Source organism: Physeter macrocephalus, chromosome 4 (assembly GCF_002837175.3).
Source record: "Physeter macrocephalus isolate SW-GA chromosome 4, ASM283717v5, whole genome shotgun sequence".
NCBI classification, from domain to species: Eukaryota; Metazoa; Chordata; class Mammalia; order Artiodactyla; family Physeteridae; genus Physeter; species Physeter macrocephalus.
Window position 1 is genome coordinate 73,466,934 of NC_041217.1, and position 23,748 is coordinate 73,490,681.

Sequence of the window (23,748 nt, forward strand, 5' to 3'; positions counted from 1 at the left end):
TAGCTGTCCATTTTTCTCAGCACCACTTATTGAAGAGGCTGTTTTTTCTCCATTGTATATTCTTGCCTCTTTTATCAAAGATAAGGTGACCCTATGTGCATGGGTTTATCTCTGGGTTTTCTATCTTGTTCCATTGATCTATATTTCTGTTTTTGTGCCAGTGCCATACTGTCTTGATTACTGTAGCTTTGTAGTATAGTCTGAAGTCAAGGCGTCTGATTCCTCCAGCTCCATTTTTCTTTCTCAAGATTGCTTTGGCTATTTGGGGTCTTTTGTGTTTCCATACAGATTGTAAAATTTCTTGTTCTAGTTCTGTGAAAAATGCCATTGGTAATTTGATAGGGATTGCATTGAACCTGTAGATTGCTTTAGGTAGTATAGTCATTTTCACAATATTGATTCTTCCAATCCAAGAACATGGTATATCTCTCCATCTGTTTATGTTAACTTTGATTTCTTTCATCAGTGTTTTATAGTTTTCTGCGAAAAGTCTTTTGCCTCCTTAGGTAGGGTTTATTCCTAGGTATTCTTTTTGTTGTGATGGTAAATGGGGTTGTTTCTTAATTTCTCTTTCTGATCTTTTGCTGTTGGTGTATAAGTATGCAAGAGATTTCTATGCATTAATTTTGTATCTTACAACTTTACCAAATTCATTGATTAGTTCTGGTAGTTTTCTGGTGGCATCTTTAGGATTTTCTCTGTACAGAATCATGTCATCTGCAAACAGTGACAGTTTTACTTCTTCTTTTCCAATTTGTATTCCTTTTATTTCTTTTTATTCTCTGATTGCTGTGGCTAAGACTTCCAAAACTATGTTGAATAATATTGGTGAGCGTAGACATCCTTGTCTTGTTCCTGATCTTAGTGGAAATGCTTTCAGTTTTCACCATTGAAAATGATGTGTGCTGTGGGTTTGTCGTATATGGCTTTTATTATGTTGAGGTAGGTTCTCTCTTTGCCCACTTTCTGGAGGGTTTTTATCATAAGTGGGTGTTGAATTTTGTCAAAAGCTTTTTGTGTATCTATTGAGATGATCATATGGTTTTTATTCTTTAAATTGTTAATATGGTGTATCTCATTGATTGTTTTGTATATATTGAAGGATCCTGGCATCCCTGAGATAAATCCCACTTGATCATGATGTATGATCCTTTTAAAGTGTTGTTGGATTTTGTTTGCTAGTATTTTGTTGAGGATTTTTGCGTCTATGTTCATTAGTGATATTGGTCTATAATTTTCTTTTTTTGTGACATCTTTGTCTGGTTTTGGTATCAGGGTGATGGTGGCCTCGTTGAATGAGTTTGGGAGTGTTCCTCCCTCTGCTATATTTTGGAAGAGTTTGAGAAGGATATGTGTTAGCTCTTCTCTAAATGTTTGATAGAAGTCACCTGTGAAGCCATCTGGTCCTGGATTTTTGTTTGTTGGAAGATTTTTAATCACAGTTGCAACTTCATTACTTGTGACTGGTTTCTTCATATTTTCTATTTCTTCCTGGTTCAGTCTTGGAAGGTTGTGCTTTTCCAAGGATTTGTCCATTTCTTTCGGGTTGTCCATTTTATTGGCATATAGTTGCTTGTAGTAGTCTCTTATGATCATTTGTATTTCTGCGGTGTCAGTTGTAATCTCTCCTTTTTCATTTCTAAATTTATTGATTTGCATCCTCTTCTTTTTCTTGATGAGTCTGGTTAAAGGTTTTTCAGTTTTGTTTATCTTCTCAAAGAAGCAGCTTTTAGTTTTATTGATCTTTGCTATTGTTTTCTTGTTTCTATTTCATTTATTTCTGCTGTGATCTTTATGATTTCTTTCCTTATACTAATCTTGCGTTTTCTTTGTTTTTCTTTTTCTAGTTGCTTTAGGTGTAAGGTTAGATTGTTTATATGAGATTTTTCTTGTTTCTTGAAGTGAGCTTGAATTGCTATGAACTTCCCTCTTAGAACTGCTTTTGCTGCATCCCATAGGTTTTGGATCATCGTGTTTTTGTTGTCATTTGTTTCTAGTTATTCTTTGATTTCCTCTTTGATGTCTTCAGTGATCTCTTGGTTATTTTGCAGTGCACTGTTTAACCTTCATGTATTTGTGTTTTTTACTGTTTTTTTTCCGTGTAATTGATTTCTTTCTTTTTTTAAAAACATCTTTATTAGAGTATAACTGTTTTACAATAGTGTGTTAGTTTCTGCTTTACAGCAGAGTGAATCAGTTATACATATACATATGTTCCCATATCTCTTCCCTCTTGCGTCTCCCTCCCTCCCACCCTCCCTATCCCACGCCTCTAGGTGGTCACAAAGCACCGAGCTGATCTCCCTGTGCTATGCGGCTGCTTCCCACTAGCTATCTATTTTACATTTGGTAGTGTATATATGTCCCTGCCACTCTCTCACTTCGTCACAGCTTACCCTTCCCCCTCCCCATGTCCTCAAGTCCATGCTCTAGTAGGTCTGTGTTTTATTCCCGTCCTACCACTAATCTCTTCATGACATTTTTTTTTTCACTCTCGGTCTGTATGTGTCCCTAGGTCTGAAGTGGTTCTCTTGTAGACAGCATATATAAGGGTCTTGTTTTTGTATCCATTCAGCCAGTCTCTGTCTTTTGGTTGGAGCCTTTAATTCATTTACATTCAAGGTGATTATTGATATGTATCTTCTTATGACGATTTTCTTAAATGATTTGTGTTTGTTTTTGTGGGTCTTTTTCTTCTCTTGTGTTTCCCGCTTAGAGTGTAATTGATTTCTAATCTCATAGTGCTGTGGTTGGAAAAGATGCTTGATACGATTTCAATTTTCTTAAATTTTCCAAGATTTGATTTGTGACCCAAAATGTGATCTATTCTAGAGAACGTTTCATGTGCACTTGAGAAGAAAGTGTATTCTTCTGCTTTCAGGTGGAATGTCCTAAAGATATCAATTAAGTCTATCTGGTCTATTGTGTCATTTAAAGCTTGTGTTTCCGTATTTATTTTCTGTCTGGATGATCTGTCTATTGGTGAAAGTGGGGGTGTTAAAGTGCCCCACTATTATTGTGTTACTGTTGATTTCTCCTTTTATGGCTGTTAACATTTTCCTTATATATTGAGGTGCTCCTATGTTGGGTGCATAAATATTTACAATTGTTATGTTTTCTTCTTGGATCGATCCCTTGATCATTATATAATGTTCTTCCTTGTGTCTTGTAACAGTCTTTATTTTAAAGTCTATTTTATCTGATATGAGTATTGCTACTCCAGCTTTCTTGTGATTTCCATTTGCATGGAATATATTTTTCCACTTCCTCACTCTCGGTCTGTATGTGTCCCTAGGTCTGAAGTGGTTCTCTTGTAGACAGCATATATAAGGGTCTTGTTTTTGTATCCATTCAGCCAGTCTCTGTCTTTTGGTTGGAGCCTTTAATTCATTTACATTCAAGGTGATTATTGATATGTATCTTCTTATGACGATTTTCTTAAATGATTTGTGTTTGTTTTTGTGGGTCTTTTTCTTCTCTTGTGTTTCCCGCTTAGAGAAGTTCCTTAGCATTTGTTGTAAAGCTGGTTTGGTGGTGTTGAATTCTTGTAGTTTTTGCTTGTCTGTAAAGCTTTTGAATTCTCCATCAGATCTGAATGAGCTCCTTGTTGGGTAAAGTAATCTTGGTTGCAGGTTTTTCCCTTTCACCACTTTAAATATGTCCTGCCACTACCTTCTGACTTGTAGAGTTTCTGCTGAATGATCAGCTGTTAACCTTATGGGGATTCTCTTGTATGTCATTTGTTGCTTCTCCCTTGCTGCTTTAATATTTTTTTTTTTGTATTTAATTTTTGATGGTTTGATTAATATGTGTCTTGGCGTGTTTCTCTTTGGGTTTATCCTGTGCTTCCTGGAGTTGATTCACTATTTCTTTTCCCATGTTAGGGAAGTTTTCAACTATAATCTCTTCAAATATTTTCTCAGACCCTTTCTTTTTCTCTTCTTCTGGGACCCCTATAATTCGAATGTTGGTGCGTGTAATGTTGTCCCAGAGGTCTCTGAGACTGTCCTCAATTCTTTTCATTCTTTTTTCTTTATTCTGCTCCCTGGCAGTTATTTCCACCATTTTATCCTCCAGCTCACTTATCCGTTCTTCTGCCTCAGTTATCCTGCTATTGATTCCTTCTAGAGTATTTTAAATTTCAGTTATTGTGTTGTTTATCATTGTTTGTTTGCTCCTTGTATATTCTCCATTCTACTTCTGAGATTTTGGATCAACTTTCCTATCATTACTCTGAATTTTTTTCAGGTAGGTTGCCTATATTGTCTTCATTTATTTGGTCTTGTAGGTTTTTACCTTGCTCCTTTGTCTGTAACATATTTTTTTGTCGTTTCATTTTTTTTTAATGAGTGGGACTGTATTTCTGTCTTAATCGTTGTTTGGCCTGAGGCATCCAGCACTGGAGTTTGTAGGCAGTTGGATAGAGCCAGGTCTTGGTGCTGAGATGAGGACCTCCGGGAGGCCTCACTTTGGTTAATATTCCCTGGGGTCTGAGGTTCTCTGTTAGTCCAGTGGTTTGGACTCAGAGCCCCCACCACAGGATCCTGGGCCGAACCTCTGGCCTGGGAATCAAGATCCCTCAAGCTGTGTGGCATGGCAAAAAAAAAAAAAAAAAAAAAAGAAAAAAAAAGAGTAATACAATAACAAAGAATAAAAAACAAAATAAAAATAGGTAAAAAATATATTAAGAAAAATAAAAATATAACTGAAACAACTGCAACAAGGTAAAAATAAAACCACAACAGAAAAAAGAAAAAAAAAGGGGGGGCGGGGAACAAGCCAAAAGGAGCAGAACAATAACAAAGTATAAGGAATAAAATAAAATTAGAAAAATAAAAGATTTATTAGGACAAATAAAAATATAAATGAATTAACAACAATGAATCAACAAGGTAAAACAGAGCCCCAATCTAAAAGAGGAAAAACGGAAAAAAAAAAAAAAAAGCCTTGGTTATGGGGGTAAAGTTTAGGCGGCGGGGGAAAAGGCCCTGGGGCCGGGGCCTAGGCAGGTGATTTTCAAGCGTCGGGGGGGCAGGGCCTCTGCTTAGGACCTGTGGGGAAGGGGAGAGGCAGCACATGGAAAGGAGGGCCTATGGATTGTGGAGTTCCGGAGTTTGGAGGTAAGGGCCTGGGTGAGGGCGTGTGGATGGGGTTTAGGCCCAGTGTGGTTGGAGGGGGTCTCAGAGGGGCTGTCCGAGTGTAGAGGTAGGGCCCTGGTGAGGGTGTAGGGGCGGGGCTTGGGCTCTGCATGGCAGCAAGGAGGTTCCGAGGGCAGAGGATTAGGCCTGGGAGCCCAAGGGGCTCCCCAGGTGCCTAAGTGGACAGGGAAAGCACTGGCCCCATTCCCTTCTATTCCTCTGTGCCCCCCCCTCCCCGGGTCTCCCCCAGGGTCTCCCCTGTCCCCACTGGACCCCTAACTGTGGGTGGGTCCCGCTGGGTTTAGGAACACTCCTCCCCTCCCCCAGCCACCCCTCAGGGGTGCCAGTCCTGTAGGTCTGGCCTTTACTTTTGCTCCCCCTTCCCTCCCTCTTCCTCAGGACCCATGAGGCTGGAGGGGACCTTGGTGGATAGAGCATCAGGCCTGGGATCTCAGCAGACTCCCGGGGGCCCAAGTGGGCAAGGGAAACCTGGCCACACTCCCTTTTGATCCTCTGCTCTCCCAGTGGTCCCCTAATTTCCCCCTTTGGACGTGGGATCTCTTCCCCTCCCCCAGCCGCCCCTCAGGGGCATCAGTCTCATCCCACTTCCATTTTTCCTCCCCCCTCACTCCCCCCCTTGCCCCACATCCTACCCGGTCACTGGGGGTTCCTTCCATCCCCTTAGGTGTCCATGGTCCCCCACCGGTGCCTGGTAGGTGTCCTAGTTGTTCAGAGACCCAAATTCCATGTCCTCCTAGTCTGCCATCTTGACTCTGCCCCCTGTGTCATATTTTCGATTCCACATATAAGTGATATCATGTGACATTTGTCTTTCTCTTTCTGACTTACTTCACTTGGTATGAAAATCTCTAGTTTCATCCATGTTGCTGCAAATGGCATTATTTCATTCTTTTTTATGACTGAGTAGTATTCCATTGTATATACATACCACATCTTTATCCATTCATATGTCCATGGACATTTAGGTTGCTTCATGTCTTGGCTAGTAACAAATCATTCTTGAAGCACACCTGACTACTCTGCTGGCTTGTCCGGGGGCTCTCAGAGAATTACATTTTTTAGCAAACAAAAAATTCTTTAGTTTCTTTCTTCTCTGCTTTCTGGAATATTTTGCCAATCACCTGGGTTCTGTCCAGGGAACTAAGGCCTCCTGTAGATTTGCAGATGTTTGTTGTTTTATTTTGTCTTATAATGGACATATGCTATGTGTAGTCTTTTGTATGTCTGAAAACGATATGGAATGCAGTAGTAAGGGAGGGAAAGAAAACAAACAAAAAGAAGCATCCTTTTGGAGTTCTTTAATCAGTCTCACCCCTTCGAGTGGCATCCTCAAAGGCAGCATGACTATTATTGTTCCATGACATAAATTTACAGTCCTGCAAGATGAAAAAGACCTACAGACCTGCTATACAACACAGTGACTGTGGTTAATGATGTGGTATCGTGCACGCAAATGTTTGTTAAGCGGGTAATCTCACTCTAAGTGTTCTTACCACAGAAACCAAAAACAAAACTAAAGGTACTCAAGGAAAATTTTGGAGGGAATGGATGTGCTTATGACCTCGATTGTGGTGACTGTATCATGGGTGTTTGCGTATGTCCAAACTCATTAAGTTTTAAGAATTAAATATATGCAGTTTTTGTATATCGATTATGCCTCAATAAAGCTGTTAAAAAAACAGTTAATTTCACCTGAAAAAGTAAAAAGAAAGGAAACAGTGACCTTGGACAGTCTCTGCCACACCCGATTTCTTAACATAATCACAGCCTTGTCTCAACATCAGTTGTCTAATTCTGTCTTTATTTTTTTGAATTTTATTTTATTTATTTTTATATACAGCAGATTCTTATTAGTTATCCATTTTATACATATTAGTGTATATATGTCAATCCCAATATCCCAATTCATCACACCATCCCCCCCCAGTAGTCTAATTCTGAAGGGCAAATTAGTCCATGATGCTGAGTAGTCTGGATGAAATTTCAAATTGAATTGTGACATGATTTGTTCAGTTGAGGATAAACACACCATTACAAGCATCATATTTTCCTGACATTTGCACATGCTCCTACTTGCCCAGTTTCTCCTCTGCGGCCTCCCCATCACTGAATTGCTCAAACACCCCAGGGGCTTTCTTAATCCATTGCTGGGATCTGCTCTGCCTCCACAAGCCAAAGGGGCAGGGAGCTGGGATCTCACTCAGTTGTCCCCCCAAAGCAGTAGCTTCTTGTGCTTGTGAGGTGTGGTCATTGAAGCCTGGGCTGTGCAGTTTTAGGGGCAAACTTCTAGCCACTGCTGCTGGGGTGGTCCAGGTCCTCATCCAGGCCTCAGTGTTGCCCCATATGGGGCCTGGACCCTCCTCCTTTCTGTATATGTTGCTATGGTAACTGGGTTACCACAAAGCATGCAGGGGAGTCTGTGGTACTGAATGGAGGTCACCAGGCTAGACTTCAAAAGATTTTATTTCAGAGGCCTTGATAACCTCTTCCTACCATGGCACTTTGATCATGGTCATCATAGCCCAACTTGACAGCTTTTTCTAACTGCCAAATTTAGGCAGTTAGAGGCTGTGACAGGAAAGTGGGGGAAGGCATAGAGGGATTGCTGTCTCACTTCCTGAAAACCCTGGGATACTTTTTGAAAACTGGTTCAGTGACTAGCTTTGCACCCCAGAATAACTGAGGGAGAGGTCTTTCTCCCCCCTTAGACATAAAAGATTTTTGACATTCTGCTTGCCAAAATGGAGGATAAAGCTGATGATTAATTTTGTTCAAACAAAAAGAAGCAATGTCTCTCCTTTCCTGGCCTTTTTAGCTCTGTCCCCGCCTTACCAGAGAGCCTTTCCTGTCTGTGTCCTCCCCAGACTGTAAGCTCAGTGAGGTCAGTACCATGTCTGTCCTGTTCATGGCTGCTTTCCCCAGTGCCTGGCCAGCAGTGACTAGCAGATACGAAGGGCTGGGAAGTGTTTGCCAGATGAAGAAACCCACGCTCCTCTTCTCATCATTGCTCAGATGTTAGAGCGGATCTGCGGCTCTCTTCACTTCTCTGGGGATGGTATCCCTTTAGACCCAGCACCTCCCATCCTTTAAAGCAAAGTCACCCTCTTTTTCCCTCTCTTTGCTTACCTGGGAGTTTATTTCCCTCCTGGAGAAGCATTTTTCAGAGAAGTTGCCTCTGTAAGGGTAGGGCACTCATATTTATTGTCTCTACCCAGAGCCAGGCTCTGGGCTAACTTGGAGGGTAAACCCAGCTCGGTGGGCTTCCATTCTGCCCCTTCTGGTCACCCTGCCCCATTTTATGCTCTACGTGTGCCCCTCCCCACTTCTTGATGTGACTAACAGAGTCATTTCGGTTGCCATGAGTACTTTTTGGGTAATTTAAAATTTTGGTATAATTTCAATTTGATGTAATTTAGTTTGGTAAGTCCAAACTTATAGAAAAATTGCAAGTACAGTACAAGCAATTCCCATATACTCTTTACTCAGATTTACCAGTTTAATTCATTGTTTTTTGCATTATGAAAATTTAATTATCTTGATATACTTTTTCAAGGTGTTTACATGATCACATTCAGTTTATTCCTCTTGAAGCTCTGTCTATCTTCTACTTTAGAGCATGTGTTTATTTCTTGTTGAGGTTAGAAGAGTTAGAATGAATTCACATTTTTGCTAGTTAAAATTTTTTCTAATGTGCTAGGTTCCCCACCATTGTCAAGGTATTTTGTCCAACTTTATAGAGGAAGTTGTGAAAGTAAATCTCTATCAATTTGGCTCAAAATTTACTTGAAAAGTTTGTTTCCTGTTGTGTAGTATGCTATTACTTTTTGTGCATAATGACTTCAGAGGCAGTAGTATTTTTCTTAATTAATAAACTTTATTTTTCAGGGGCAGTTTTAGGTTTACAGAAAAATTGAGCAGAAAATCCAGCGAGTTCTCAAATACTCCCTTAGCCCTCACTCCCCCAGCTCCCCTGTTATTGACATCTTGTATTGGTGTGGTATGTTTGCTACAATTGATGAGCGAACATTAATGCATAATTGTTAACCAAAGTCCATAGTTCATGTTACTGTTCACTCTTTGCATTGTACATTCTATGGGTTTTGACAAATGTAAAATGACATGCATCTACCATTGCAGTATCATCTATATCAAACTATCAACAAAAGAGTTTCCCATACTCTTCATCCTTCTTGGCTGCCATGAGCATCAGCTTCCTACACAGTCTTGGTCTCGAGGAATTCCTGTTGATGGGGAGGTAGGACCAGCTCAAGGAAGAGCCAGGAGGCCACCAGTCTCTGGAATACCCTTGGGAGCACAAAGGCCAGCAGCAGGAGGGAACATCACTTGGGTTTGGCCTTGCCCTTTGGGGCCAGTCCTACCTTTTCAGTGGGGTCAGGTGGGAGAAAGCAGGAAGGTAAGGCAAGTGATATTATTCCCTGTGCCAGGAACTGTGTCAGGAGCCTTCTGTGTGAACTCCCTTGACTTCTGGAAGGCCTTTCTGGATGGGCACAGGTGTAGGGGCTGGCGCTCAGAGGGAAAGCTGGAGTGTAGGCTCCTCCGCCTCCTTGAAGTGGATGCTCTTCAAGACACAGAAGAGGCAGGTCTCTTTGTCCTGCTAGGAGACCCCCAGTATCCAGTGGCCGGGCCCAGGAGGGCTGGCTCTGGGCTCATGTTCATGCTGGCTGGGCTAAATGAAACTATGGGTAAGGGCAAAAGAAAAACCAACTTAAAGATGGCACTTTACTGTTTTCAAGCCTTTTCTCACATATTCTGTCAGCTGAGCCTCATAACAAATATGGGAACTAAAGGAGTCCGGTGAGGTGACCACACAAATGAAGAAACAGGCTCATAGAGGTCAAAGGCTTGCCCAAGGGCACAGGCTGGTCCCTGGCACCCTTCCCACTGTGGCCTGCCAGGCAGCCCTGGTTCTCCCAAGTCCCCCTGCCAGTGTGGAATCCAGGTCGCTAGTTTCGGCCTGACCAGCGTCCAGCAACCCCCCACCCCCATCACGTGCGGTGAACTCTTCCAACGATTCAGGAAGGTGTCTGAACCCATTAGATTCCAAACTCTGGGAGAGCAGCCACGGAATCTGTGCTGCTCTGTCCCCGAGTCTCACACAGTGAGTTGGGGGGTGTGGGGGAGCGTGGAAGAAAGAATTTTTAAAAAGGCTAATCAAGAATTGATGGCATTAGGAAACAAAGTGGAAGAAAAAGGTCAGGGTCTGATATAAGATTGTGTCATTTACCAAAAATTAGTTTTTTTACAAAAAGTATGAGCATGTATTATTATTATTATTTTAAAAATAAATTTATTTATTTATTTTATTTATGGCTGTGTTGGGTCTTCGTTGCTGCGTGCGGGCTTTCTCTAGTTGCAGCCAGAGGGGGCTACTCTTTGTTGCGGTGCGCAGGCTTCTCATTGCGGTGGCTTCTCTTGTTGCGGAGCACGGGCCCTAGGCACAGGGGCTTCAGTAGTTGTGCCACGTGGGCTCAACAGTTGTGGCTCGCGGGCTCTAGAGCGCAGGCTCAGTAGTTGTGGCACATGGGCTTAGTTGCTCTGCGGCATGTGGGATCTTCCCGGACCAGGGCTCGAACTCGTGTCCCCTGCATTGGCAGGCGGATTCTTAACCACTGTGCCACCAAGGAAGCCCCAAGCATGTATTATTGTTATTATTATTTTTAGCATGAATTATTTTTGATAACAAAAAACTATTCTCATTTTAGGGAAAAATTACAAAATGGCAAAGGTTTTGAAAGCAATTTTGGATTTGGCACTTAGAAAAGTTCCTTAACCTCTCCAAACTCATTTTCTTCATCAGCAAAATGGGGAAACCATTAGCGCTGTTGGAGTGAGGCCTGTTTGGAGAATTAGGTGAGGGTTTGTGTAAGGTGGTGTCTGGCATGATGTGAGTGCCCAATACATGGTCACTTTTAAAAACACTTAGGGAATTCCCTGGTGGTCCAGTGGTTAGGACTAGGTGCTTTCACTGCTGTGGACTGGGTTCAATCCCTGGTCGGGAAACTAAGATCCCAGAAGCTGCACTGTGCGGCCAACAAACAAACACTTAGACTTTAGTTCAGAACATTTTTAGATTTATGGAAAAATTGAGAAAATAATATAAAGAGTTCCAGTATTCCTGCACACGGTCTCCCCTATTATTAACATCTTACATAGTGTGGTACATTTGTTACAATTAATCAACTGCTCTTGACACGTTATTACCAACTAAGTTCCATACTTTATATTCAGATTTCTTTAGTTTTAAACCAATGTCCTTTTTCTGTTCCCAGATTACATGTCTACTTTGATTGTTTTTATTATCACTATCACTTTTGTTGTATAGACCCTCAGCAAACGCCTCTCCCCAGCCCTTCCCTTTCCGGGTAGGAGCCATGCCTGCAGTGAAACTTGTTCTCTTGCGATCTGAGCTGCCTGTTTTGCAGTCAATGATGCATGTTTGAAGCTTCTCTTGAGCAACAGAGAAACATGCCCCATGGTGAATGAGAGAAGTTTCTTCACTCGCGGTCAAAGGTGACACCTGCCTTATAAAAACCTCCCTGGTTCAGGGCTCCTCACCAGTGCTGCTGCCTCCACACTTCTGTGCATTGAGGGGTAAGTGTCCTTTCCTTGGCTGGGGCTTCAGGGGGCCATTTGGCAGGCTGTTGGAAGCCACAACCCCCTACCTGCTGGACCCGCTCTGGGCTGACTGCATTTTGGGCCCAAGGATGCCAGCTCTTGCTCTGCTAGGAAGACCCAGTCTCAGGACTTGGGGATGGCCAAGGTGGGTGGGGTGGCTGGCATCTGTAAGGGCCCTAAAGTACCAACACTTGGGGGAAAGGGAACAGCCTGGCCAACCACAGCACCCTTCCCAGGTGAGCTTGAGTGATTAACACCCTCTGAACTATAGTCCCCAGGAGACGGGGGTACATAGAACACCGCGACAGTTAAGGCTGATTCTTTTAGACTTTAGGCAGTATTCTATGTCCTTCTCCCCCCATCCTATCCGCAAATGAGAACGTTCACCGTGAATCAAACACAGAGCAGAGAGAACGCAGAGCAGACCCAGGGGTAGTCATCCCTTGTCTAAACCTTTGATACGGAAAGAGAGGAGAGAGTGGAAGTGCTGTGGGGTTGGGGAGGAACTGCCCCTTGACAAGACCTCCCTTGTCTCTTTGAAGGTGAATGTGAAGTTAGGGAGATGACGAAGCTGGAAGACCACCTGGAGGGAATCATCAACATCTTCCACCATTACTCCATTCGGGTGGGGCATTATGACACCCTCAAAAAGTGTGAGTTGAGCCAGCTGATCACAAAAGAACTTCCAAATGCCCTCAAGGTACGTGATGCCCCTCTCTTGGCAAAGTTGCCCGACCCCCTGCACTGAGGGCAGTGGCAAGGCCTGAAGGATGATGGTGGGACAAGGACTGGGGTGGGTTCGTCCCAGTTTGAGCTTACAAAGATGTCTCCCCCCACCCCCCAGCAGCTGTGGGACAGGGACTCTGCCTCCCTCTCTGAATAACTCCCACCATCATCTGTAAAGTGGAGAGAGGCAGGGCAGGGCGGGATTGGATTGCTGAGCTACACTGCATCTTCCAGGTTAAGACTTGATTCTAGGATGGCCCAAGACAGCTGCTTCTCTCTGTCTTCTGTTTTCTCACATTGGATTCTCCCACATAGTTTTGGCTAATGAGTTAGTGTTCCCGGGCCTCCCTAAGATGAGTTCTGAGAGATTCGAGGCCTGGAAAAAGGGAAGCTCACTGTCCCTGCTTTCCCTTCTCCAAGAACACCAAAGACCAACCTTCCATTGACAAAATATTCCAAGACCTGGATGCTGATAAAGATGCACAGATCACCTTTGAGGAATTCATAGTCCTGGTGTCCAGGGTGCTGCAGACTGCCCATGAGGCTATCCACCAAGAGTAGAAGCTCTGATAGGCTCTTCCCAGCAATGTCCCCAAGAAGACTTTTCCTTCTCCTCACCGAAGTCTGCCTTGCCTGAAGGAAGTGAGAGTTAATAAAAGTACCCTTGAACAGTTCTTAACAGTGTCTGTGTACTTTTTTCTTTTACAAAACTTGATCCTTCCTCACCCCTGCTGTTCTGACAGTCCCCATTTAGACCTCTGAGAATCCCTGCTCTGTTCATTTGTTCACCAATAATTTATTAAATGTCCCCTATTTGTTCATTTATTCATTTATTTAACAAATATTTACTGAGCATCTATAATAGCCAGAGACCAAAGACGTGAAGTCCCTGTTCTCTTGGGGCTTGCGTTCTATTGGGGAGGGGATAGAAAATGAACCAACAGACAAACCACTAGGTATTAGCATAAAAATATATCATATGATACACAGGTAGGTAATGATAAGGGATATGAAGAAAGCTAAAGCAAGGAAATAAGGGGCAGAGGGAAGGAGAGGGATACTGGTTTAAATATGATAATTGAGGGATGTGTTTGAGCAGAAATCTAAAAGAAGGAAAGGAGAGCAGCTTGCGGATGTCTGTGGGTCGAGAGTTCCTGCAGAGAGAGGCTGAGGCCCTGAGACGGGCATGTGTCTTACCTGCTCAAAGACCAGCACAGTGGCAGGTGCAGCTCTGAGGTGGGGCTGGTGGGAGACCAAAGCCTGCAGGAAACAGGGAGCAGGGAGCAGGGAGCAGGGGCTTACAGCCTGTGGGGAGGACCTTGGACTTTGTGCCAAGTGTGCTAAGGAGCCACAGGGGGTTTTGAGCAAGGGAGTGAGATGATTGATTTCACTTATGTTTCCTGTATGGGCTATGAAACTTGGGGCTGAACTTTGAAAGGGTGTGGGAAGAAGAGAGGCAGGACAAGGGGGAGAGCATGAGCTCTGTCCAGCACAGGATAAGGGGATGTCAAACCTCTAGAACTGGGAGAATAAATGTCTGTTGTTTAAGCCATCCAGCCTATGGCATTCGTTCTTGCAGCCTGATCAGGCTAGGACACCACAGTTGCAGCAGCCAGGGCACAGCCTTGGGCTCTGGCAGACGCACCAGCGGCTGCTCCCCTGCCCCCTCCTCAGCAGGAGGGACAGGCTAGGAGGGGCAGAGTGTATGATGACAGTTTTAAAAGGTGAGGTAACTTGCTGGAGCCCAGGTATGACTGATATGAGGAAAAGTGAGAAGAGAAGCTTTATATTGGGGCAGAGGTGGGTTTGTATTTTGGTTTATTTGGTGCAAAGCTGGGTGGAGATGATGCACAAGAAGCTGGGATTCAGGACTGAGGCCAGAAAGTGACAAGTCCTGGCCACAGAAGCCCTAGGGCTGGAGGTCTGCTGGACCGCCCAGCAGAGGAAACTACTATGTCATGAGATGTGAATCTGAGGCAAAGCTGAGGCAGGAGGGAAGTGTGGAAAGTATGCGAAGAAGCGGGAGCCTGTGGAGACCCTCTTCTGGGGATGGGGCAGGGGGAGAGGCTGAAGATGAGAGTGGAGTGGGATTGGCCAAAGATGAAGGAATTCAGGACCAAGAGAAGGCGGTCTTGGAATGGCCCAAGCCTGGAAGGCTTCCATCACTGAATGAGAAAGGGGGACCATTCAGGGAAAGCCCTCACTTGCTGAGTGACCTTGGGAAAACCACTTTGCCTCTCTGGATCTCTGTCCTCATTTTTGAAGAATTCAAAGGAATTCGGTGAATTCATTTGAAGAGTTTAGACTAGGTGAACACTCAGGTGTCATCCAATTTTAATGTTCTGAGATACTCAGATGGGATGGAGAACTTTGAGTAGGATCTAGAAGGATGAGAATGAAGTTATATTTGGGCACTTAAAGGGTAGTGGCCCAAGTATGAAGACTAAAGTTATATTTCTGGATTCAGGTCCTAGTTTTACCACTTACTAATTGTGAGAACTTAAACAAGTTACTTAAAATCTCTAAGCCTCAGTTTCCCCATCAATAAAATGGGAATAACAGCAGCACCTTTCCCAGAGTTGAGGTGAGGATTAGATAACCTAGCAACATGTGTAAAGCACTTAGCACAGCATCTGATGCTGAGTAAGCACTCACTAGGTATTAGCATTAATAGTAAAATACTAATTTATATAGGAGGTTTTAGTTATAGCTGGTCAGCTATCTTCTCTCTGCTGCAGCCACAACAGGTAAAGGTTATTTTAAACCAAAGCACAGATTTAGGTTACATTTTAGGGGTAACTTGGATAAAGTTGACCAGTATTAGACAAGTAACTAAGGGCAGTTAGGTGCTGTCTTTCTCTAAAGGCCTTTAAATGAAAGGCCAGAGCAACAAGCTGTGCCCTTGCTTAATGCATTCATGTGTATCTATGAACACTCTGATGTATATGGTAGTGTTAGCATCTGGTAAAAACCAGCAACCAACAAACCAACCAACCAACCAACCAACCAACCAACCAACAACCAACCAACCAACCAACCAACCAGCAACCAACCAGCCATCCAGCCACGCACTCAACCAACCAGCCAGCCAGCCAACCATCCATCCATCCATCCATTCAACTAACCAACTAACCAGCCAGCCAGCCAGCCAGCCAACTACCCAACCACCCAACCAACCAATAAGAACAAAAGCGAGCACATTTGATATTGTGAAAACAATCACAGCCATGATTTTGTTTCAAAATAGCCAACTGAACCACAAATTGAACTTCAATCATATTTAGAAAAATGTTAAGAGTCCCCAAACGTGGTCAAAATCCATCAGTTGGAGAGGCACCCAAGGCTGATGAAAAGAGCCTTCAACCTGGAATAAAATGTACTAGGTTAGCCTCCTGGCTCAACTGCTTCTTGGCTCTGTGAGTTTGAGCAAATGACCTTGCTTCTCTGAGCTGGTCTCTCATCTTTAAAGTGCGATGTTTGGACCAGGTGATCTCTGGTCCTTTTGTCAAAATGCAGAGCCTGGTCCCCGGACGATGGCAGGTATCACGAAACAAGCAAACAGACACGAGGACAGTTAGAACCACATGTCCAGGCAGGCCTGGACATGTCCTCTCCAGCATCTCGCCATTGACCTCCTGTCCACCGCCATGAGCCCTAGTCTCCAGCCATTCCAGAACGTTCTCCAGTTTCCCCATGGACTGTCAGACTTCTTGGATTTTGCACCTGCTGTCCTACTGTTCTCTTTGTCTGAAGTGCCCTCTTTTCCCTTCATTCACAAACATTTAAAAAGTGTCTGATACTCTGTTGTAGTTACCAGGCTACTGGGCTCTGGTACTCCTGCTTACCCACCAAGGCCCAATCCAAATGGCACATCCTCCAGGGAGCTCTCCTGCTCACAGCCCCTCCCATATTTCCACCTCTTATCCAGAGTGGCTTTCAACTTGGGGACTCTAGGACTTACCTTCCTGTCCTGCCAACAGGCTACTTTGGGGATGATGAGTCTGACAGAGCCCTCTGTGCAAGAGAGTTAGTATGTGATAAGGGACACCAAGCGCACTCTCTCAGGTGCTCTGTGTGCACCCATGCCCTTCAGGAGGACGTCGCAGGCCGGTAGGCTGTTGCACATTGTGAGTCAAACCAACTTGCATATTGGGGCTTTGGAAGTCAGGAGAAGGATCTGGATTCAATGGGATGGCTACAGGGACCCCCTGGTGCAAGAATGGCTAGGACTCTTCATTTAACTTGGTCAATATAAAAGTCTTCAAAGTTAAAAGGAAGCAAGCAGGCTGTGAAGGGTAAGGCCCTGACTTCCTATGCTTCCCTGAGTTCTCTCATTACCTAACCCAGCCCCAGGTAAGCAGAACCCTCACCCTTTCAGCATTAGTCTGAGGAGTGTTTCCTTAATCCTCCCTCCCCTGCAGGCAGGCCTGCACTTGCCCAAGAAGACAGAAGAAAAGCACCTCCTCTGTGCTCCCAGGGCGTCTGGTGCTTATCACCGTTGTTTTTCTTTTGGTCACAACGTAATATTGAAAATAGCTATTTAGGTGTCTGTTGCCCCCATTAGGTTGAAGGCTCCTTGAGGGCAGGGGACCTAGAAGAGTGTTTGACACAAAGATTGGGCTCAATAAATCCCTGCAACAGCCTTCAACCTGGTCCCCAACCCCTCATCCACACAACAGCCAGCATGACGTCCAAACATAATTCATGTGTCACTACCTGACGAAGACCCTCCAGACTTTCTCCAGTGCTTTTTGTCACCCAGGTCTCATTTCCATTGTCACCTCCCCAGGGAAGCCCTTTCTGGTTCCCCAGCCCAGCTAGTAGTTGTTCTAGCACGTCTTCCTCTTGCAGTGGAGCTCATACCCACCTGGAATGATCTATTCTTTCTTACTCCGTTTGTTTCCTGCCTGAGTCTCCCTAAGCGTAAGCTCCAGCCTAACAGGGACCTGCTGTGTTTTATGGGCTTGTGACAGTGTCCTGCCTACAGCGGACGATGGCAGGTATCACGAAACAAGCAAACAGACACGAGGACAGTTAGAACCACATGTCCAGGCAGGCCTGGACATGTCCTCTCCAGCATCTCGCCATTGACCTCCTGTCCACCGCCATGAGCCCTAGTCTCCAGCCATTCCAGAACGTTCTCCAGTTTCCCCATGGACTGTCAGACTTCTTGGATTTTGCACCTGCTGTCCTACTGTTCTCTTTGTCTGAAGTGCCCTCTTTTCCCTTCATTCACAAACATTTAAAAAGTGTCTGATACTCTGTTGTAGTTACCAGGCTACTGGGCTCTGGTACTCCTGCTTACCCACCAAGGCCCAATCCAAATGGCACATCCTCCAGGGAGCTCTCCTGCTCACAGCCCCTCCCATATTTCCACCTCTTATCCAGAGTGGCTTTCAACTTGGGGACTCTAGGACTTACCTTCCTGTCCTGCCAACAGGCTACTTTGGGGATGATGAGTCTGACAGAGCCCTCTGTGCAAGAGAGTTAGTATGTGATAAGGGACACCAAGCGCACTCTCTCAGGTGCTCTGTGTGCACCCATGCCCTTCAGGAGGACGTCGCAGGCCGGTAGGCTGTTGCACATTGTGAGTCAAACCAACTTGCATATTGGGGCTTTGGAAGTCAGGAGAAGGATCTGGATTCAATGGGATGGCTACAGGGACCCCCTGGTGCAAGAATGGCTAGGACTCTTCATTTAACTTGGTCAATATAAAAGTCTTCAAAGTTAAAAGGAAGCAAGCAGGCTGTGAAGGGTAAGGCCCTGACTTCCTATGCTTCCCTGAGTTCTCTCATTACCTAACCCAGCCCCAGGTAAGCAGAACCCTCACCCTTTCAGCATTAGTCTGAGGAGTGTTTCCTTAATCCTCCCTCCCCTGCAGGCAGGCCTGCACTTGCCCAAGAAGACAGAAGAAAAGCACCTCCTCTGTGCTCCCAGGGCGTCTGGTGCTTATCACCGTTGTTTTTCTTTTGGTCACAACGTAATATTGAAAATAGCTATTTAGGTGTCTGTTGCCCCCATTAGGTTGAAGGCTCCTTGAGGGCAGGGGACCTAGAAGAGTGTTTGACACAAAGATTGGGCTCAATAAATCCCTGCAACAGCCTTCAACCTGGTCCCCAACCCCTCATCCACACAACAGCCAGCATGACGTCCAAACATAATTCATGTGTCACTACCTGACGAAGACCCTCCAGACTTTCTCCAGTGCTTTTTGTCACCCAGGTCTCATTTCCATTGTCACCTCCCCAGGGAAGCCCTTTCTGGTTCCCCAGCCCAGCTAGTAGTTGTTCTAGCACGTCTTCCTCTTGCAGTGGAGCTCATACCCACCTGGAATGATCTATTCTTTCTTACTCCGTTTGTTTCCTGCCTGAGTCTCCCTAAGCGTAAGCTCCAGCCTAACAGGGACCTGCTGTGTTTTATGGGCTTGTGACAGTGTCCTGCCTACAGGGGTCCCTTAATGAATGAATAACTGATAAATGTTGGTTTAGTAGAATTGAGTTACTGTTTGCTAACTGAAGGGACCAACAGCTAAAAAGTGAGATGCTTGTGATGGAGGGTGGGGGGAACTGGCAACAAATATGCCCCATCACAGAGGGCTTTGGAGACCTTGCCGTGGAGAGGACATGCCCCCGCTTCTCTTTTCCAGGCTCAGTACTCTCAAGCCCTTCAACTGTTTCCCCTTGTGATTTTCTCCTTCCATTGTTAATGGGCATCTTGAAAGCTGAGCAACTTTTGTTTTGGAGGCATCATCCCTGATGAGATGTGGCCCTGAGTTACATCTCAAAGGCATTCCCCTCCCTGGCAGCACCCAAGCACTTTGGGACTGCACCTCAGCCCTGAGACCAGGAGAGCAGAAAGCAGCAAGTGAGGGAGAGACTCAGGGAGAGAATGTGGGAAGGGAAGATAGAGAAAGAGAGGGACAAACCAAGAGGGAGAGGGAGAAGAGAGGAGGGGGATGGAAGGAAGTCAGCTGGGTTGCCCCGTGCCCCAAGCTGGAATCCTGCCACCTTGATGCACCTGTCCGGGGATCACCCTCCTCTTCACCCCTCGCCTCAGGTCTTGGCAACAGTCCCCCTCTCACTGTACAATCTCACCATACATGTGACAATTCTGGGTACGTGGGCAAAAGTGGCAGAGTTCGCAGAGAAAAGGGAAACACTGGGACGCTCACAGGAGGCCAGCCGTCCCCTGGTGTCCACTTTCCCTGTCTTGTGTGTGCAGTGGGGACCTCTGAGGACAGGGGTTGGGGGTCCAGGTTGGCCAGGAGGATGACCTGAGTCTTGGGGTAGAGGAATTGTTTCAAGCCTGAGTCCCAAGAGGCAACAGGACTTGAGCAACAAATTGTTTCAGTTCTGTTGTCACTTTGGTAATTGGAGTGTCAAAACCTATGACACGGGGCTTTCTAAAACATGTTTTCAGCAATTGCTGGGAACGGGCGGCGTGTTGAGGTTGGATTCTGGAGTTTACTTCACAGAAGGGCTTGTGTCAGGCTTGTGTAAGATTGCCTCAGCCGGCTGGTGAAAGCTGAGGCATTTCTTTCTGGCAAGGTCTTGGGAAACAGCACACAATTATTTTCTTCCTCTAGGGGTTGTGGGACATGCCTGCCTTGCTGACTTGGGGCCTGGGTAGTTTGAGACCCTGGCTGAAGGCATCATCTTCTCTGAGAAGCACCACCTTGAGCTCTCCTAGCCTCACCTTGACTATCGCAGCAGTCTCCTAACCTGTCTCATTCCCACCCCAAATCATCCCACACACCACAGACAGACTTTTCTAAAATACAAGTATGATTATATCATTTCCCTCCCCAAACCTCCACTGCTTCTACCCTCTGTTCTCTGGCTGAAATTGTAGCTCTGTGGCCTAGTGTTTGTCCCCCTCTCCTCTGCATCTCCCACCTCCCCCTCTTCCATCCCCAGGGCTCCACAGTGTTGCTCAAACTCCACAGCTGACCACGTCCAGGCCTTTGCGCACGTGCTCTCCTCCTTCTGAAGCATCTGCACGTTTATCCCGGGATGCCTGTGGCCACCAGACTTAACCCTCCAGGGAGACCGCCCAGCTGAAGGACAGCCCTCCTATCTCTAAGCCCCACAGAACTTTATCCCTTTCTGGCCTTTTTTTTTTTTTTTTTTTTTTTTTTGCTGTACTCGGGCCTCTCACTGTCGTGGCCTCTCCCGTTGCGGAGCACAGGCTCCGGACGCGCAGGCTCAGCGGCCATGGCTCACGGGCCCAGCCGCTCCGCGGCATGTGGGATCTTCCCGGACCGGGGCACAAACCCATGTTCCCTGCATCGGCAGGCGGACTCTCAACCACTGCACCACCAGGGAAGCCCTCATTTTTTATATCGGAATCATTTGAGGAGCTGTCTTGACTGTCCTGCAGTCCTGGGGGTTCCTTAATGACAGAACGAAGCCATATTTATCATGGGGGCCCCCCAGAGCATTATACAGAGCCCAACATACAGCAAGTCTGCAGTTAATGTCTGCTGAGTGAATGAGAAGACAAATGAGTGGATGCTATAAGAATTCATCTCTGTGCCCAGTTCTGGAAGCATTTCACACCACCCAGGCCCCAGAACATGTTCTGAGCATTGTTAAGCCTTTGGGCAGCACCCGGTAGCTGCCACTGTACTTCCTCACCACGCCCAGAAAGGTATGCAGAAGTTCAGTTTCCACTGCCAAGGGGGGCAACTCCCTCTTATAGGAACTGAGGGACAGGCATCTGATAACAGATTTTCTCTGTTCTTTAATCACTGTTATGCTGGGGAAACCCCAAAGCTTTTGTTTCTTGAAAGGACTCATTAATCATAGAGGTAGTCAGCAATTTTCACTTGGAGTGGGAATCTTAACCTTCACCCTGACACTCTTATTCTTTACCTGAGGGAAGAATCCAGCTCTTCTCTACTCAATAGAACCAGTCTTTTTGGGGGTGGAGGGGACTAATGGGATGGAAGGGCTAAGTCACCTCGATCAGATCCTTTAAGAAAATCCTACAGGGCCCTGTGAAAGTGGATTGCTGTAGACCTTCCCGCGGGGCCTAGAACAGCCTCCTCCTCTCAGACCAAGCTAGCAGACAGATAGGCAAAAGGGGCAACCCTTGGGATCAATGAAGCTCTGCCCCTGCCGTCCTGATGCCCAGCGGCTCCACCATCTCCTGGCCTGCAGATTGCCAGACCAAGGGTGCACCCTTCAGGCCCAAAGCAGTCCCCACCTTACCCTCTCCTCATGCAAGCTCCAGCTTCACCCTCCAGCTCCACAGGGTCCTAGGACCACCCTACCTTCCCTTGCCCATTTGAAATGCTCACTGAGAGCTTTTTCCATGTTGGTACCTGGGGACATGGGACAAATCAGCCATTGTCCCTGCCTCCAGGGCCACTGCCAGACTTGCAGATAAGGGGTTACAGTTCCCTATTGCAAGTGCAAAGGTAGATGTACCGGAGAGTTCTACGGGCCTGTAGGAGGAAGCCCCCATGGGCTTGAGGAAGGTGGGTGGTCAGGGGAATCTTCATGGAGGTGGTGACATAGGTTCTAGGCCTTCATGGGCCCTAAGGGACTCACTAGAGATCTCAGGGTAGGGAGAGCATTCCTGGTACAACTGTGTAGAGGCTGGAGAAAGCCTGGATGTGATTTTGAAGAAGTGGATGGGTAGCTGCATGCGTGGAGGAGGTTAGATTTATTCTGCATCCCCAGTGGTGTGGGAGGAAACCAGGGTTAATGCTTGGCAGGCATGAGCAGACAGATTTTGTTTCCATGTAGTGAAGGACTTTCTAAGTGTCAGCACCAAAGGAGGATGCTCCCTTACCTGGAGGAGTTCAGGCAGAGCCGGGCCAAGCGCTTGGCAGGGTTGCTGGGGAGAATCGCTCAAGCATGAGGGTGAGGCGGGTTGGGTTAAACAAATAATGTTCAAACTTTTTTCAAGACAAATCCCTTTATTCAAATGGAAGCTTCTAGTGTGCAGCAGATGAAGACAGAACTGGTAAGACTGAATAAAGCTGGGGAGGGGGCTCCAGAGTCCCATCCCCTTGCTGCCCTTACCTTCCAGTTTGAGATGCCATGATGATATCCAGAACCTTCTGGATTTTTTAAAATACATTTTTACTGGAGTTTAATTGCTTCACAATACCATGTTAGTTTCTGTTGCACAATAAAGTGAATCAGCCATATGCATACACATGTCCCCATATCCCCTCCCTCTTGAGCCTCCCTCCCATCCTCCCTATGCGACCCCTCTAGGTCAATGCAAAGCACCGAGCTGATCTCCCTGTGCTACGCTACTGCTTCCCACCAGCCAACTATTTTACATTTGGTAGTGTATATACGTCGATGCTACTCACTTCGCCCCAGCTTCGCCCTCCCTCTCCATGTCTTCAAGTCCATTCTCTATGTCTACCTCTTTATTCCTGCCCTACAACTAGGTTCATCAGTAACATTTTTTTTTTAGATTCCGTATATAAGTGTTAGCATACAGTATTTGTTTTTCTCTTTCTGACTTACTGCACTATGTATGACAGACTCTAGGTCCATCCACCTCACTACAAATAACTCAATTTCATTTCTTTTTATGGCTGAATATATTCCATTGTATATATGTGCCACATCTTCTTTATCCATTCATCTGTTGATGGACACTTAGGTTGCTTCCATGTCCTGGCTATTGTCAATAGTGCTGCGATGAACATTGTGGTGCATGTCTCTTTTTGAATTATGGTTTTCTCAAGGTATATGCCCAGGAGTGGGATTGCTGGGTCATATGGTAGTTCTATTTTTAGTTTTTTAAGGAACCTCCATACTGTTTTCCATAGTTAGAGCCTTATGTTTTTTTTTTTCTCCAGTGATTGCGGCATTTTATTGAAGCTTTGGCGACTGGTTGTGGGGACATTTTGCTGGTTTTAATCCCACCTCGTCTCCCTCCTTTCTCTACACCTCCCCCCAAGAAGGGAGCGTGGAGCATGTGGGGAATTAAATTAAAATTAATTAATTAATTTTAAAAACATCTTTATTGGAGTATAATTGCTTTACAATGGTGTGTTAGTTTCCGCTTTACAACAAAGTGAATCAGTTATACATGTACGTATGTTCCCATATCTCTTCACTCTTGCATCTCCCTCCCTCCCACTCTCCCTATCTCACCCCTCTAGGTGGTCACAATGCACCGAGCTGATCTCCCTGTGCTATGCGGCTGCTTCCCACTAGCTATCTATTTTACATTTGGTAGTGTATATATATCCATG

The 23,748-nt window shown here is 45.5% G+C and overlaps 1 protein-coding gene across 1 annotated transcript; it reads left to right on the forward strand.

The window, feature by feature from the left end:
• The first annotated feature begins 11,657 nt into the window (after positions 1 to 11,657).
• S100A12 (S100 calcium binding protein A12) lies at positions 11,658 to 13,185 on the forward strand. The gene is made up of 3 exons (XM_007124399.4): positions 11,658 to 11,771; positions 12,338 to 12,495; positions 12,942 to 13,185. The coding sequence occupies exons 1-3, from the start codon at positions 11,660 to 11,662 to the stop codon at positions 13,080 to 13,082; spliced, it is 411 nt and encodes a 136-aa protein (XP_007124461.2). The 5' UTR covers positions 11,658 to 11,659; the 3' UTR covers positions 13,083 to 13,185.
• The last annotated feature ends 10,563 nt before the right edge of the window (positions 13,186 to 23,748 follow it).

Coding starts and splice junctions, on each gene's coding strand:
- S100A12 (XM_007124399.4), top strand. CDS start 11,660: ATGAGAGAAGTTTCTTCACTCGCGGTCAAAGGTGACACCTGCCTTATA. Junction 11,772..12,337: donor ACACTTCTGTGCATTGAGGG/GTAAGTGTCCTT, acceptor GTCTCTTTGAAG/GTGAATGTGAAGTTAGGGAG. Junction 12,496..12,941: donor AACTTCCAAATGCCCTCAAG/GTACGTGATGCC, acceptor CCCTTCTCCAAG/AACACCAAAGACCAACCTTC.